Source organism: Lachnellula hyalina, assembly GCF_007821495.1.
Source record: "Lachnellula hyalina strain CBS 185.66 chromosome Unknown contig00211, whole genome shotgun sequence".
NCBI lineage: Eukaryota > Fungi > Ascomycota > Leotiomycetes > Helotiales > Lachnaceae > Lachnellula > Lachnellula hyalina.
Genome location: NW_022157325.1, coordinates 1,179 through 13,098, shown reverse-complemented (window position 1 = coordinate 13,098; position 11,920 = coordinate 1,179). Strand labels below are relative to the sequence as shown.

The 11,920-nt window shown below is 48.9% G+C and overlaps 7 protein-coding genes across 7 annotated transcripts; 3 read left to right on the top strand and 4 right to left on the bottom strand.

Annotated features, from left to right (window-relative positions):
• Positions 1-177: 177 nt before the first annotated feature.
• LHYA1_G007132 (uncharacterized protein) lies at positions 178-754 on the bottom strand (the record flags this gene model as incomplete). Its single annotated transcript, XM_031152064.1, has 2 exons — positions 178-360; positions 389-754. The coding sequence occupies 2 exons, from the start codon at positions 752-754 to the stop codon at positions 178-180; spliced, it is 549 nt and encodes a 182-aa protein (XP_031001792.1).
• Positions 755-1,480: 726 nt separating this feature from the next.
• On the top strand, positions 1,481-2,579 carry pyroA (Pyridoxal 5'-phosphate synthase subunit; the record flags this gene model as incomplete). The annotated part of the gene is made up of 3 exons (XM_031152063.1): positions 1,481-1,651; positions 1,725-1,907; positions 1,968-2,579. 3 exons carry the CDS (start codon positions 1,481-1,483, stop codon positions 2,577-2,579), a joined length of 966 nt encoding a protein of 321 aa, XP_031001796.1.
• A 410-nt stretch (positions 2,580-2,989) lies between these two features.
• Positions 2,990-5,605, bottom strand: ade1 (Bifunctional purine biosynthetic protein; the record flags this gene model as incomplete). The annotated part of the gene is made up of 3 exons (XM_031152062.1): positions 2,990-3,579; positions 3,648-3,899; positions 4,108-5,605. 3 exons carry the CDS (start codon positions 5,603-5,605, stop codon positions 2,990-2,992), a joined length of 2,340 nt encoding a protein of 779 aa, XP_031001782.1.
• Positions 5,606-6,138: 533 nt separating this feature from the next.
• THR1 (Homoserine kinase) lies at positions 6,139-7,339 on the top strand (the record flags this gene model as incomplete). The annotated part of the gene is made up of 3 exons (XM_031152061.1): positions 6,139-6,151; positions 6,254-6,643; positions 6,696-7,339. 3 exons carry the CDS (start codon positions 6,139-6,141, stop codon positions 7,337-7,339), a joined length of 1,047 nt encoding a protein of 348 aa, XP_031001794.1.
• A 232-nt stretch (positions 7,340-7,571) lies between these two features.
• Positions 7,572-8,140, bottom strand: hH3v (histone H3-like centromeric protein; the record flags this gene model as incomplete). The annotated part of the gene is made up of 2 exons (XM_031152060.1): positions 7,572-7,727; positions 7,748-8,140. 2 exons carry the CDS (start codon positions 8,138-8,140, stop codon positions 7,572-7,574), a joined length of 549 nt encoding a protein of 182 aa, XP_031001793.1.
• A 602-nt stretch (positions 8,141-8,742) lies between these two features.
• Derl2 (Derlin-2) lies at positions 8,743-9,581 on the top strand (the record flags this gene model as incomplete). Its single annotated transcript, XM_031152059.1, has 2 exons — positions 8,743-8,940; positions 9,030-9,581. The coding sequence occupies 2 exons, from the start codon at positions 8,743-8,745 to the stop codon at positions 9,579-9,581; spliced, it is 750 nt and encodes a 249-aa protein (XP_031001795.1).
• A 138-nt stretch (positions 9,582-9,719) lies between these two features.
• On the bottom strand, positions 9,720-10,927 carry LHYA1_G007126 (putative oxidoreductase; the record flags this gene model as incomplete). Its single annotated transcript, XM_031152058.1, has 2 exons — positions 9,720-10,652; positions 10,778-10,927. The coding sequence occupies 2 exons, from the start codon at positions 10,925-10,927 to the stop codon at positions 9,720-9,722; spliced, it is 1,083 nt and encodes a 360-aa protein (XP_031001781.1).
• Positions 10,928-11,920: the final 993 nt, after the last annotated feature.

Genomic DNA, 11,920 nt, shown 5'->3' with positions numbered 1-11,920 from the left:
GAGGGGGGCGCGACCCCTGTGGAGATTATTTTTAATGAGGCATACGTCTGAAAGCCGCGACATGAGAAGAGGTGTATTGGGAAGCTTGTCTGGGAAGTTCACCCAACAAGGCACCAGCATAAGAAGGAAGGCATTCTAGTACCAATTACAATAATTATAGTACAGATGAAGTCCACTTTAAAACTCCATGAAGGAAGCCATAGCGAAAGTGGCCCCGAAAGATAGCTTGAATGCGACGTTATCTTGTACAGCAGAGCGAAGATCTAAGCTCGTAAAGTACCTTTGCAATCTATTGTATGGTATCACGTTGATGCCATAGCTAGATGCCCACTGCTTTGTATTAGGGTTCCATCCCAGCCCCTTTCCAAAGCTTGAAGGGACGACTTACCTGTACGCCAACTACCAGCAAGCCCAGTATCAGAGCCAGCGACTTGGAGAATGTACTGACCAGCAAGCCTGTACACAATCCTATGGCGCGGTTTAGCAGCTGCCTTTCTTTGTATAGCATCAAGAGCATTCGATTCGTACCAATAATGGAGCCTGAACTAATCTGTCGTACAGCGCGCGGGTTCAAGCTTCCGGCGCGGCTCAGCACGGGTGTTTGTGCATCTCTCTTGTAGGAGTCGGAAGAGAATGGGCTTGAATCAAGACGTATGGGTCGCTGGTGAAAGGCGTGGTAAGATGCGAGAGAGAGTCCTAGGCCCAGACCTAGGGTTTGAGGACGCATCAAGGGGCGGAGGAGAAGAGAAGCCATGTTGTTTGTTGGGGGGTGGTTGATGAGGAGGGTGGGTTATGAAGATATAATGAGGAGGAGGATGGTTGCCAGGCAGTATAGTACAGTACAGGTGTAGAGTTGTGTTGTTTTTGATCCCCTGGCGATCCGTTGATTCATGACGTAGAAATCGACAGGGATCTAGACCCCTGCCCCGGATTTCGTTTCGCTGTGAAAGAAGGGCTCGGAGGGGTAGCGTAGCGTACCTTAGGTATTGGCGAGATCGGAGGATATACCTACGAGCTGCCTCTACCTCTATATATTTATTATTATATTATATTACATTTATTGCATTGCATTACCAGACCATCATACCAGTTGAAAAGGAGCATTGTATGATTATAATGTATCATACCATATATTATTGGGATATTAAATTGTCAAATGTTTACTACAGTTAAATCTGCCTGCAGGACTTACTAATTAGGTACATAAGGTACCTCGTGCTCGTGCAATATCGGCATTAGACCTGGAATCCTTCCGATACTATACGATATCGATAAGCTGCGGGTATCGGCGGGGCCCCTCAATTATTTTGTTCACCTTCTTAGCCCATTTTCGAAGACTCATCTCATTTGGTCTTACTTCTCATTTGCTTCAATTGACTCATTCCTTCTTGCATCTTTATTTCCCATTTTCATTTCGCTCCCATTTATTCATTTTCAGACAATACTACATCTACCTTTCTTGACTTCAGACCGAGAACAAATGATCAACGATCACTCCAACAGCAGAATGGCCACCGAACTTCCTACTCGCACCACAAATGGTGATGCCACCTCCCAAAATGCTTCTGGCGAGTCCAACTTCACCGTCAAGACCGGATTGGCACGCATGCTCAAGGGAGGAGTCATTATGGACGTTGTGAACGCTGAGCAGGTATGTACCCAGTTACCAGTTGCCCCTCCATCCCCACCCCAGCAGGAGTAAATGCTAACTCCCGCCACCAAAGGCCAAAATAGCAGAAGAGGCCGGTGCCGTTGCAGTCATGGCTCTTGAGCGTGTGCCCGCCGATATTAGGGCTCAAGGAGGAGTGGCACGCATGTCAGATCCTAAGATGATCAAGGAAATTATGGCTGCCGTGACCATCCCGGTGATGGCCAAGGCGAGAATTGGCCACTTTGTTGAATGCCAGGTACTTCCACCAGCTTTCTTCCTCACACAAGATCTAGTGCTGACAGGGCCAATGGCATAGATCCTAGAGGCTATTGGTGTAGACTATATTGACGAATCCGAAGTCCTCACCCCCGCCGACCATGCTCACCACGTCGAGAAGCACCCCTACAGCGTTCCCTTCGTCTGTGGCTGCCGCAACCTGGGTGAGGCCCTGCGCCGTATCAGCGAAGGAGCTGCCATGATCCGCACAAAGGGTGAGGCAGGAACCGGAGATGTCGTCGAGGCAGTTCGCCACATGCGTACCGTTACCGCCGAGATCTCCCGTGCCCAGAATATGTCGGATGCTGAGTTGCGTATCTTGGCCAAGGATATCCAAGCTCCATTCGATTTGCTCAAGGAGACGGCCAAGTTAGGAAGATTACCGGTCGTGAACTTTGCTGCTGGAGGCATTGCTACGCCTGCAGATGCGGCCTTGATGATGCAGTTGGGTTGTGACGGTGTTTTCGTCGGCAGTGGAATCTTCAAGAGTGGTGATGCTTCAAAGAGGGCAAAGGCTATTGTACAAGCTGTTACGCATTATAACGACCCGAAAGTGTTGGCTGCTGTCAGTGAGGATTTGGGAGAGGCAATGGTGGGCTTGAATGTTAGTTCAATGGAGGCCAAGGATAAAATGCAAGGCCGTGGATGGTAAAGCCCCTTGCATAGAGAAGCGCTGTATTAAAAGTTTGCATTTGGTTTACAGGATTATTAGAGGCAATTGGTAATTTGGAAAATGTATTCCTGCCGGATGTCTCATCATCTGCTAGCTACCCTACCCATGGATGACCAAACAATTCAAGCGAAAACTTTTGGTATTTCCCAAGCTCAAAACGCCATTAGATACAGTAGAAATCAGCATATGAAAAACTCAAATGTTCCACGAGTGATCAATTAGATGTGCTTCGTCGTACTGCGGACCAGAGTTTCAAGCCGACTCAGTGCCTCATCCTCAATGAAGAACTCTGGACGATATCGCTTTTGACGTTGAACCCGTGCCTTGATACAGCAACCATCCACGTGGGGTGGAATATAGTCGTGCCCGTCTATTAATGCGGCATATCTCTAATCCCAGGATGCAAGATTTGCCAAGATGCAACCCTCTGTGGATCGAGGGACAAGACTTCCGATCCTATACACCTTCTCGCCTGCAGCCTCTAATTCCTCTGCAACTTGGGCGACGTTCTCCTTGCTGACGACAGCAACCATGCCTACGCCAGTGTTGAAAGTCCGGGCCATTTCCGCAGCAGCAACATTACCTGCCTGCTTCAGCCACTTGAATACTGGAGGTAATTGCCAGGCTGTGACATCGATTTCTGCTGCAAGATGCTCGGGCAGCATCCGTGGGACATTCTCTGTCAATCCACCGCCAGTGATGTGAGATAAGCCTTTGACAAGGTGTTTGTTTGTGACTTGAAGTAAGGAACGAACATATATCCTCGTAGGGGTCAATAGACTCAACCCAACGCTTGTGGAATTGTCCCATGGTGCAGGGTCGGTGTATTGAATGTTTTCCCTTTGAACGATTTTGCGGACGAGGGAAAACCCGTTAGAATGTACGCCATTTGAGGCCAAACCCAGGAGGACATCGCCCTCGACCATGGTGTCTGTCTTTGGTAGCCTGTGTTCCTTGTACATGGCGCCGTTGGCACAGCCTGAATGATGTTAATACTGATGTCCCTGGAGGTATGGATCATGTTGGGAATATTTCAAATCAACTCACCTGCAGCATCATAGTCCTCCTTTTGGTACATGCCCGGCATCTCGGCCGTCTCGCCACCAACAAGGGCACAGTTGGCCTGAATACAACCTGCGCTTACTCCTTCCACAAAGGATGCCGCTGTCTCGAGCACCAATTTACTGCAGCCATAATAATCGGTAAAGTAAAGGGCTTCAGCGCCTTGAACAACCAAATCATTAACGTTCATTGCCACTAAATCTATTCCTACGGTATCGTGCTTGTTCATTATTTGAGCTAGACAAACAGTAAGCAGTCTTCTTGAAATTGTATGGAAATCGCCGAACTATTTTAATAGCTTGTATCCCAGAACTCCTGGGACACACTTGAAAAATGTATCGGGTATGAACCGGGTCGAAGCCTGGGAATCAGGTCCGCATGCCTCATAAAGAGGGACACGGGTGTAAAATGTCTCAGAGGTTCCAGCATTCAAGGAGGAACTCACCAATAGCCAGTTTTGTGCCTACGCCATCAATGGCAGAAACAAGTATAGGGGCCTTGGTATAGTTTGCTGCCTCTAGGTCGAATTCTCCACCAAACCCGCCGATAATCGCATCGGCACCGGGCCTTCTGGTCGCAGCAACGGCTGCCTTGATACGTGACACGAATTGGTTGCCAGCATCAATACTAACACCAGCTGAAGCGTATGTGAGAGCGGCAGGTTTCAGCGCTCGGTGTGCAATATCCTTTCGGTAGTACATTTTGTCGAAACTAATACACTTAACTCCTTCGTATGCCTTCTTGACTGCTTGCTCCAGATTTTCTGCGGTCGCTTGGCTGGCTATAACTCGGCCACCAGATGTTTGGAGCTGGCCATCTTTTATGATTGTCCCAGCATGGAAGATGTTTGTATCCGCGGGTGGGGTGCCAACCTGCATCGGCGTCCCCTTTTCGTAGGAATCGGGATATCCACCTGCTGCTACTACAACTGTTGTGCTGGCCTTTGAATCAATCTTTATGGACAACCCATCAAGCCGACTGTCTGTGCATGCAACCATGATCTCTGCCAGGTCGGTATCTTTACTCATCAGTGGTAGTAAAGTCTGGGTCTCGGGATCCCCAAATCTAACATTGTATTCAAGAGTTTTGGGTCCACTCCTTGTAATCATCAAGCCAGTGAAAAGGGTTCCGATGAAGGGGAATCCGTCCTTTTTCATACCATCAAGTGTGGGCTGAAGAATGGTCCTCTCGATTTCCTCAATCAGTTCCTTGGTTGCAATTAATGTTGGGGCATAACATCCCATACCACCAGTATTTGGGCCTTTGTCGCCATCGTGTATTCTCTTGTGGTCCTGTGCTGGCGGGAGTGATTGCATTGTACGGCCATCGCAGAAACTCAAGATACTGAGTTCGTCTCCTTCTAGGAATTGCTCAATTACTACATTCTTCCCAGCTGAACCAAATGCCTCTTCGACCATGATCGTTTTCAGATTTTCCTGCGCTTCTTCTTTGCCTTTGGGAATGAGAACTCCCTTGCCACCCGCCAAGCCATCGGCCTTGAGCACAACGTCGTAATCAACAGAGTCAATATATTTCCGGGCTTCATCGTAGTTGTCGAAGTTCGCGTATGCAGCGGTAGGGATGTTGTGCTTCTTCATGAAGTCCTTCGAAAAAGCCTTGCTTCCCTCAAGGCGCGAGGCGGACTCGGATGGGCCATAGCACCGGATATTGGCAGCTCGAAAATAGCCCTCAATTCCCTTGACCAAAGGAGCTTCGGGGCCAGGAACAACAAGATTTATTTTCTCTCTCTGAGATAAGGCAACGAGAGCAGGGAAATCCTCGGCGTCGACAGTTGTGTTGTTGGTGGTTTTAAGGCACGTCGCCGTACCTCCATTGCCAGGGACAGCGATAATTGCTTCCACAAGGGGAGATTGACTTAGTTTCCACGCGAGGGCATGTTCGCGGCCTCCGTTGCCAACGAGGAGGATTCGAAGAGGCTCCATGGACGTGGGTAGGACTTATTGTTATGCTTGTTGTTGTTGATATTTTAATGTACCTCTTGGGAAGATTGTACTGACAGGGGCCTTGACGCGTATACGAACGAGTAGGTAGAGAAGTATAGAAGAAATTTTATGGGGTGGGGTGAATGGGTTTTTGGAGGGGTGCGGCCGCCCTCGGAGCGATGTAATGCGGACAGTTAACTTTTTTTCAATGCCCTGGGTACAAGTAGAGGGTGGGAGTGAGTCCTTCATACTGCAATGACCCCTTAGTATCCCCATGTCCAATGGTGAATCAAAGTCTGCAAAGCACAAAATCAGCTTCTCCAGGGAAACTTGGAGGAATATTCGTAGATACAAAACAAAGCAACATGCCCAGGTGAGGTAGGCTACGGGCAATTAATAAACGGACCTAGATCCGGGGTATTGAAAATCACCCAGATACGCTAGTGGTGGGGTGAGAATAAAATATTACAAACAACCCAGTCAGCCCTCATCACACACACCACACCACACTGGGGTATTGATTTTCACTCGCCATGATAACTATAAGTCAGTATCAACTCAACTTCCCAACTCTCTTTTTCATTCACCACGCCCCAATTAATTGACTGACTCTGGGACTTCCTACTGACAATCCCGCCATCCATGCAGAAGTACCATGTTCATCTGCGAATATTGGCCCGGGCTTCGATGTCATTGGTCTTGCCTTGTCAATCTGGCTTGAACTTCGGGTCGAGATTGAATCTAAAGCCTCCGATGTACCTCTCAATTGCGTGATCACGTATGAGGGCGAAGGTGCCGACGAGGTCCCATTGGTAGCTGATTCCAATCTGATCACGAGAACGGCCCTGTACGTCTTGAGGTGCCACGGCCAAAGAGCCTTTCCAGCCGAGACCAGAGTTCATATCATCAATCCTATTCCTCTGGGGCGTGGTCTGGGTTCTTCTGGAGCTGCTGTGGTAGCAGGCGTGGTGCTTGGGAACGAGGTTGGCAAACTTGGCTTAACCAAAGCTCGAATGCTGGACTACTGTCTAATGATAGGTTTGTTCCACAGCCCTATTGACCATTTCTATTTTTCTAAACCATTCTGCAGAGCGACACCCGGATAACGTTGCAGCTGCGTTGTATGGGGGGTTTGTTGGAACCTATTTAAATGATCTGAGCAAAGCAGATTCAGAGAGGAAAGAGATTCCACTTAGTGAAGTGCTCCCAGAGCCAGCAGGTGGTGTGGACACAGGGAAAGCTCCACCGGAGCCGCCGATCGGAATCGGTCACTATATGAAGTTCCCATGGGCAAAGGAGATCAAAGCTATTGCTATCATTCCTCACTTTGAAGTAGCTACAGCCGAAGCGAGGGGGGTACTACCAAAGTTATACTCCAGAGCAGACGTGGTCTTCAATCTCCAGAGAATAGCCCTCCTCCCATCTGCACTCGGTAGATCACCACCAGATGCTGAGCAGATATATCTGGCGATGCAAGACAAGGTTCACCAACCATATCGAAGCGGCCTTATACCAGGTTTGCCAGAGATCCTGCAGTCAGTGACTCCGAAATCTCACCCAGGTCTGTGCGGTATTTGTCTTTCCGGGGCTGGTCCAACGATACTTGCTCTAGCAACAGAGAATTTTGATGGGATTGCCAAAGTTATATTAGAAATGTTTGCAAAAAAAGACATCAAGTGTGAATGGAAGCTGCTAGAGCCGGCAGAAGCTGGAATGACGGTCACATATAGCTGAGCGTAAGAGGGCAATAGACGATGATTTCACATATACCACGTACTGGCGGAAACATAGCGTCGATATATACCCGCAATTTCGCTACAAGAAGCTCTGTTTTGCAACCCACCCAATGCACATAAGGCCAAAGCCCATTTCATAATACCTGAATGACCGCCCCGGAACGCCACCCCCTTGACAAAATACTCTCACAATGCAAACGAAACAGATGCTGGCTACCCACAACAAGATTTTAGCCCAGCCCACCCCAAGCTCCCCGAATTCTTCGCGCAAGTTGTATGTCTTTTTGCATAATAGTGACTCTCTTAGCATGGATGGCACACAGATTTGTGTCTTCGAATAGATGTACCAGGAATGCCTCTGATGCCTCTTGAAGTGCTTGGATTGCCTGTGATTGCCAACGCATACCCTCTCCTGACGGACGTAAATTGAGAGCAATTTCACGAACCTATACGCGCCATTAGCTCCTGGTAACGTATCATCGCATCTCAAAGCGTTGCCTACCAAACGCGAGAAAGGCAATTTTCTCATAAGAAGTTCTGTCGACGATTGATATCTCCTGATCTCCTTCAGCGCAAGCGTTCCAGGTCTGTAGCGGCGCTTCTTCCTCCCTGGAAAAGGATCTCCGGCTATTTCAGTCGCAGAATCAGTACAAACATTAACAACGGAAGGGAACTTGCTGAACTCACGCTCTACACCACGGCTGACTCTCCTAGCAGTTTTGCCAGTGGGTTGACTGGCGCGACCTTTTGCAGGACTCGGTTTCGTCTTCGCTCTGACCGTCGCTTTCTTTGGAGGCATGGTGCAAAGCGGATATGCGAGTCGCGAATCCCAAGTAATAGCCAGATATATGCGACTAAACTCTAGGTGGCTGATGCGACGAGTTCTCGATCAATTGTCTGGAGATTTGGGAGGTTGGGGAACGGCGCGTGGATTGCAAGTCGCGACTTGCGCCGGATGAGGGAACTGGGGTGGTGCTTCAGAATCCTCACCCAAAATATGGCCTAAGGAGCTGTAGCTGTAGGTTCAATCGGTGGCCAGATTTGTATCGCGACAAGATGCGCATTCAACGATTCAGTCCTCTTGCGCTTGATTGAGAATCCAGATTGTTGTGTTGACGCGAATGGTTGGGAGAGCGACGGAGAGAAAGCTCCTGTGCAGCGGCGGCAGGGGGGTAGTAGGTGTGGCGTAAGCACATCTTATCGCCGAAAGGATTATCTGAGGACACCACACCACAAAGAGATTCATCCATCTTCCCTGCCATACGATAGATACAACATACCGCTGCATACCAGACCAGACCAGACCATAGAGGCCAGTAACCTTCTTCGCAATACCGTCACAGCCAGCCTACTCCTAATTGACTTATCCCACGCCGGATTTCCACCTATCTACAATCCATCATGGATATGAATATGGGTGGAATAGACGGTGCTATGGGCCAGGCTGGCTTTCCGCTGGAGACCTGGTTCTGGGAGATGCCCCTTTGTACAAGATGGTGGACCACAGCAACTGTGCTCACGAGCGCCTTGGTGCAGTGTCAAATTGTTACTCCTTTCCAGTTATTCTACAGCTTCCGAGCTGTCTTCTTCAAGAATCAGGTACGCTTCTCCCCTCCCCTCCTATCCAACCAAACAACCAACCTTCAACATCCACCACCTACCAAATCAATACTAATTCGACGCTGCAGTACTGGCGACTCCTCACCACATTCGTCTACTTTGGTCCCTTATCACTCGACCTCGTGTTCCACGTCTTCTTCCTCCAAAGATATTCACGGCTACTCGAGGAGGCGTCCGGCCGATCCCCAGCGCATTTCTCCTGGTTGTTGCTATATGCTTGTACTTGTTTGATATGTCTCTCCCCGCTGGTTTCTATGCCGTTCCTGGGACATCCACTTTCCTCTACCCTCGTCTACATCTGGTCGAGGCGTAATCCAGACACTCGTCTGAGTCTGATGGGGCTGCTGGTGTTTACTGCCCCTTACCTCCCGTGGGTGCTGATGGGCTTCAGTCTGGTGGTTCACGGCACAATTCCCAAGGATGAGATTATGGGTGTGGTTATTGGACATGTCTATTATTTCTTCTCGGACGTCTACCCTCCACTGCATAATGGCTCTCGTCCTTTCGATCCACCCATGTGGTGGCGGCGGATTTTTGAAGGCAGACCACAACAGGAGACTGCAGATGCTATCAACAATGAAATTGCGGTTGCGGCGGCGCCCGTCCCTGAGGTACGATAGTTATGAGAGTGACGAGCGGTTTTGACATACATGACATACATAAAGTGTTTTGATTGGCGCAACAGGGAATTCAGCTATGGTTATCTTGAAAAGGGATCGCATCGAATGGTAGGGGGCGTTAAATGATACCACTTTCGTTCAATCTTGCTTCCGCTCTTCTTGGTTTATGAGACTGTCTCTTCGTCCAGCATCCTCACTCCCTTCGTCCTTCTCGTCGTTGAGTTGGGCATCGGGTGCTACGGGGAAATGCAAATGCTTCCAATCTTCTAGCTCTTCAATGATCGATCTGAGACGATCCCGGATACTCTCAATGGCATAGCTCCCAAGCAATAATCGTAGTGGTGGGTATGAACAATGTCCTAGTTGCCAGACCAGCTCAGCGCACTTCACCGCACTCGTAGGCTGCTTGTCCCCCAGCCATTGGACCATTCTCTTTGCGTGCAGAGCTGGGGAGGTAGCTTGCGAATATGGCTCACTCGCTGGCTTGATCAAAAAATGTCCCCAAGTCGGGAGTGGACTCTTAGCCCAATCCGGCTCGTCTCTTCGAACCAGCCCAGGCTCGACAAGAGTAGCCTTGATGTTGAATGAGTCGATTTCATAGAGCATTGCTTCGATGAGTCCCTCCACGGCATACTTCGTAGCACAATACGGCCCCAGGCCTGGTACGCCTAAAGCTCCAGATGTAGAACTGAAGATAAGATATCGACCTGCTCCCTGCTCTCTGAAATATGGTAGACTCAACTGAATAATATGTAATGTGCCCATAAAGTTTGTTTCGAATTGATTCCGAATTTCATGTTCATCCTGGTCCTCGCATGCTCCAATGACTCCATAACCCGAGCAATTGGCAATCACATCAACGTGACCGAAATGCTGAATCGCCCTTTCAAGGACTTCTTGGACCGACTCGCGTGCTCGGACGTCACAGAGGGTGCCGAGACAGTTCTCATGCCAGCCTTGCATGGACTCGAGGGTATTCTCAAAGGTGCGTCCCACGGCTACAACGAGATCTCCTTGGTTGAGGCAAGATCGGGCTAGGCTGCGGCCCATGTGACCTGTACTTCCAAAGATCTAGATGACATGTAAGTATTCGTATAGACGACCGTACACTTGCCGTCTCTTGATGCTCCAGGACATCCTCTCCCCTCCTCTTAACACACTGGAATATATCTGGCAGGAGCAGGAGAAGCACTTACAATCCACACGAGCTGCTTTGAGGGGTTAGAGGGACCAGGAGGATCACAGCTCAATGGCAGTTGCAGCCTGGTCTTACTATTGTCCGGTGACATAGCTGCCTCGTTATGATCAGAACTGAAATTAAAATCCCCCCCATCGTGGAAGTCCATCACGCTTATCTTTCTAGTGAAGGTTGAGGCGTAGAAGAATAGATTTGATTTGTAGTTATAAATTCTGCGGGGTTGGCGGCAGATACTAGAGCTAAGGTAGGTACTATTTTATATCAAGCTTGTTTTCAAGCTCGCCTACTCTTTTCCTTAAGTATACCTCCGTGGTAAATTAAGCGACGGGGGCTTTTTTTAGCGGTCGCTGACTCGCTCTCGCTGTAGGCCGGAGGGAAAAAAGATTGCTATGGATATTACATTTACTACCTATCTATCTATGCTTTATACCAATAAGTGGACCTTCGCCTGATAATTAGTTACTCCTGTTAGCTTTTCTAAAGCTGATTTTCGAGCTGGAACCTTTTTCTGAGTAAAAGACCCTTCGGCAGAGACTCCACGTGATATCGACTCGACGGCAACAACACGTCTCGTCTTCCTCCTTTCGTCAGCGTCGGATTGTTAGGGATTAGGCTACATTTAAGATATTCTAGATAAGGGTCATCTTGCCGTCAGTTCTCGATCGATTCAAACTTGGCTTCAGCTCGGTATCGACTGCCAACCCTCTGATAACCATCCCTGGCTTTGTATTTGACCCCTGGAATTCGACCGCGACATCTCAGTGATGCGACCATGGACAGTTGTTCAACATGCCGTTTCCGGAAGGTGAGGGTGATACACTGTAGATACAGTTCTCAGCTGATGATCCAGGTAAAATGTGATGGCCGCCCAGGAATATGCATGCGTTGCGAAAAGTTGAACATCGAATGCCAATGGCGGAGTAAGCCCATCCACTACAACCATATCACTTGCTAACGTACATAGATTCTACTCATGGGACCTCTAATGTCCACAGTAAAAATAATACACAGAGAAGTAGCGTCGTTACCCAAGCCGGCCATAAGCGTTTACGCATCTCTATAGCATATCAGACGTGTAGAAGGAAGAAGCTTAAGTGTATTGCAGGCCGTCCTCCATATTCAGCGCGCTTGCGGCATAGAT